The sequence below is a fragment of the Phalaenopsis equestris genome, unplaced genomic scaffold (assembly GCF_001263595.1).
Source record: "Phalaenopsis equestris unplaced genomic scaffold, ASM126359v1 Scaffold232969, whole genome shotgun sequence".
NCBI classification, from domain to species: Eukaryota; Viridiplantae; Streptophyta; class Magnoliopsida; order Asparagales; family Orchidaceae; genus Phalaenopsis; species Phalaenopsis equestris.
In genome coordinates this window covers 7457-8635 of record NW_018250926.1, presented here as the reverse complement: position 1 = coordinate 8635, position 1179 = coordinate 7457, and the positions used below count along the sequence as shown (strand labels likewise).

Genomic DNA, 1179 nt, shown 5'->3' with positions numbered 1-1179 from the left:
GAGGGTTGTAAGGTATGGTTGTATCAACTTTATATTTGCCATTTTCATGCTTTCTATAGAAAATTAAACAACTAATAATGCTTGTTTCTTCCATGCATGTCAACAGGTAATTATCTTTGGGATTAGCATTAATTGAAGATCATGGCAACCCCAGCTCAAATTCCACCTCATCAATTTACATATATATGGTCGAATGCCTGGAACAACCAGCCTGATGGGTTAGTGTCTAGTTTCGTATACTATTTTATAGATATGTATAGGTGATATCTAATGTAAATAAAAAAAAAGTTACTTTTTCTTTTATTTTCAGGTCAAAATATTATTCTGGGGGAAGCTACTTCTTTATTGGCCAACGTGGAAAGGTCAAAGAGCTTGGTCTTGATCCAAACAGCCCATATAAATTTTCCTATACATTCAAGTATAACCTAGATGATCCCATCCAAGTTACTCTACTTGTTAAGGGCAATGGTCTGTACACAACCAAGTCTGCTGTAATTTTTCGCTCCGATCATCTTATAACTCTTGAGTCTGATGAAATTAGCGTTGGTGAAGAATCTGATTATGTTGAGATAGCGGTGGTAAGCACTGAAATTAAATACAAGAGGGGGATTTACTTCTATGGCGCCAATCCATCATCAAATAAATAATGGAGTGTCATTTTCGTAATGAAAAAATAAAGAAAGATCTATACCTAGTTTGCTTATTGATCTTTCAATCAAGTATGTTTTACTATTATGTGTAAGTTTCATATAATAAGCATCACCGCACTCTTTTTTTTCCAAGAAGCTGTGCAATATGTACTGGATGCATGAATGAATGTTTTAAATGTTGTTGAATAATATGTATCAGTTCCCTCTTGTGAGATGCCTATTTCTGAATCATTTAATTTTTTATAGTTTATTTTCTTCATTAACTTTATTATTTCTTTATGAGAACTCTTGCAGAAAACTCAACTTCATTACTATAAGAAAATGTGTTATATTTTGGTTATCGTTGGATGTCATCAAATCCTTGCCACATTTAATAGTGATAGTTACCTGTAAAAAATGAGAACAAAATGGCTTATATAATAAAAAAAAACCAATTAAGAAGAAAAAATGGCAGTTGTTATTACAGAAAACTTACTTGACGTACATAATTTTATATATTTAAATTAATTCAAGTTGGGCAAATAAAACC

The 1179-nt window shown here is 31.6% G+C and overlaps 1 protein-coding gene across 1 annotated transcript; it reads left to right on the top strand.

The window, feature by feature from the left end:
* On the top strand, positions 1-797 carry LOC110038488. The gene is made up of 3 exons (XM_020743346.1): positions 1-12; positions 107-218; positions 311-797. The coding sequence occupies exons 2-3, from the start codon at positions 142-144 to the stop codon at positions 645-647; spliced, it is 414 nt and encodes a 137-aa protein (XP_020599005.1). The 5' UTR covers positions 1-12; positions 107-141; the 3' UTR covers positions 648-797.
* Positions 798-1179: the final 382 nt, after the last annotated feature.